Source organism: Pteropus vampyrus, unplaced genomic scaffold, assembly GCF_000151845.1.
Source record: "Pteropus vampyrus isolate Shadow unplaced genomic scaffold, Pvam_2.0 Scaffold28, whole genome shotgun sequence".
Taxonomy (NCBI): domain Eukaryota; kingdom Metazoa; phylum Chordata; class Mammalia; order Chiroptera; family Pteropodidae; genus Pteropus; species Pteropus vampyrus.
Window position 1 is genome coordinate 7,264,425 of NW_011888809.1, and position 2,483 is coordinate 7,266,907.

Here is a 2,483-nt window from a genome sequence, read left to right on the forward strand (position 1 = left end):
GTTGCCAAGCGACTATTATTGATTTATTAATATACAATTTATGGTTCAATTTTAAATGTTTAATAATACTAAATAGTTACTAATATTTTAATACTTCTATTAAATGAGCTTTAATATTTATTAAAATAGACGATTTGATTTTTGATTTGATTTTTAATTTGATTTTATTACGTAAGTTGATTATTTAATATTGCCAGATGACTCAAGAAAGATTCCCCAGTTTTCCCCCATACTTTGAGTATTTGAAGAATGCTCCTCTGTGCCCCTGTCAACTCAGCTCTGACCCCTGTCGATGAAAAATGGCACTGGAGTTTAAGTGAAGAGATTATAATTTATTTCTTACAATGTCATAATGAACAGAGGGTTTCAAGTCTTAAGTACAGGTACTGACTTGGTTTTATTATCCCACTGGATTTCCCATTATGAAAGTACATAGAAGAGACAAAAGAGATACATGAGTAAGCTCTCAGATTAATTACCAGTGTGGTTACTGCTTTATACAAGATCACAAAAAAATGACCTGTGAATTTTTGGGTTGTCAAATATTGTAATATTTTAATGCAATTTTCTGAAGTATATTTTTCAAATTTTATTCTTTTATGTTCTTTAAAACAGATATTGAATGAGTACCTAATGTTTGGGTCCCTAATCTTGGCACCAGGTACAGCAGGATACAAAGTACAAAAAAATTCTCTCTCCTGGAGTTTTTATGTTAAGAAGGAAGAGATAGACTATAAGTGAATACTAACTAGGTCAAGGTCAAGCGCTATGGAGAAAGATACAGCAGAGTAAGGCCTCGAGAGTGAGATGTGTGCTATTTAGATGGCTGGTCAGGACAGTGTATTCATCGCACACAAACAGCTCATACTGAGCTCAGTTTTCATACATATGTCATTAGGTAGTACATGTTCTTTTTCCATGTAAAAAGTAATTAAAAACTAAGAAGGAACACTATGAAAACATGTAACAGAATTTGTCCTACCTGCTAAATAGGAAGTAAACTTTAGAAATTTTATTTATTTAAATTAGGTTTATTCCTTAAATTCATTCTAAATATTCAGAAAAAAATGTTTAATAACAATATTTTCTGTGCTCATTTTGTTGGTTTTTTTGGTTTAGGCTCTAAGTTGCAAAGTTTGTTTACTTGGTACATTTTTTTGTTGTTTTTAGCAAAATTGCTGTTTATTAATAAAAGTATAGATTTATATATGATAAAGTAAACATTTCTCTTTGAATCCTGAGGAGCCATCTTAAATTTTTGCATCTGGCCTCATTTTTACCCGAAATACCACAATTATTCTCTTTCTTTATTGTAATCATTTATTTATCATTTATTCAGCCAATGCGATTATTGTTTATTCAACTAATATGTATTGCTTTTTTGCTTAATTTTGCGAATTTCTCCAGGGTAGCACAGATTAAATGTTTCATCAAATTTAAGGTGCTATGTCATTTTCTATACCAGTTAAAAAAAAAACAAAAACAAAAAACAACACTGCTAACTGAACCATGGACTGGAGACTGAAGATGATTTCAGAGATGTGAAAATGTGGGGAAATATGTATCATATTGAAATATGGCACATTCTCACTCACAGAAGTTTTTCTTAACTGCAAAGGCAGTTCTCTTCCGCCAGGCGTACAACTTCGGGACACGGGTCAGTGAGGCAGGAAAAGATCACTTCTGAAGACAGCGACTATGCTGGCATGGAGACCCTTTATGGCTTGGCCTCCGCTTACTTTGTGTCCCTCCATCCCTTTTCATCGTCCTCCTCCCTGTCCCTCCCCTCCCTCCAGTTCCACACATTCATGGCATTTATTCCCCATCAGTCAAGGTCGAGCCGACTGCCCTTTTTAGCTTTTCATGCCTCTGTGCCTTTGTGCATTTCTTTCCATCCTTTTCGCCTAGTTTGTCCAGCCGTTGAAAACTTTACAGAATACAGTCCAGTTGTCACGTCTCCCAGACTCATTCTTTTGTTCAGTGGTCCTGTGGACGAAAAGTGTCCTCACATTTCCATATTGTAGTGTATTTTCTGAATTTTTTCCTTTTTGTTTGATTCCTTCATGTCTTAATTCTGTTTCTACCACTACCTATAACTGTGTACAATGCCTGCCACACGGAAGTCATATCATAAATAGTTATTAATGAAATAAGTAAATTTGACTCCAGTTTCGATGTCTTTGAAATCTCTATTTTCATGTTGTTAATAACTTGGTAAGAACATAGAACTGGTTTAATTGAATCGGATTTTGCAAATAGGCTGTTAAAATAAGCTTTTCTTTGTAAAGATCTAAAGTATTTGTAATATTCAGAAATAGATTCAAAGTATTTTTTATCCTCTTCTCTCTATCAAGTGACTTGGAGAATGAGGTTGCAAATAAGAAGGCCCAGATATTAAATCTCCAGCAACATTTGTCTGCCCTTGAAAAGGATATTAAACGCAATGAAGAATTTCTTAGAAGGTGCCAGCTACATTGTAAAGA

The 2,483-nt window shown here is 33.8% G+C and overlaps 1 protein-coding gene across 1 annotated transcript in view; it reads left to right on the forward strand.

The window, feature by feature from the left end:
• The window catches only part of SMC6 (structural maintenance of chromosomes 6), a 58,352-nt gene that overhangs the window by 38,640 nt on the left and 17,229 nt on the right, over nt 1–2,483 (forward strand). Inside the window, exon 18 of the mRNA XM_023528504.1 lies at nt 2,355–2,481. Coding sequence (XP_023384272.1) covers nt 2,355–2,481 — 127 coding nt within the window. The remainder of the gene's footprint in view (nt 1–2,354; nt 2,482–2,483) is intronic.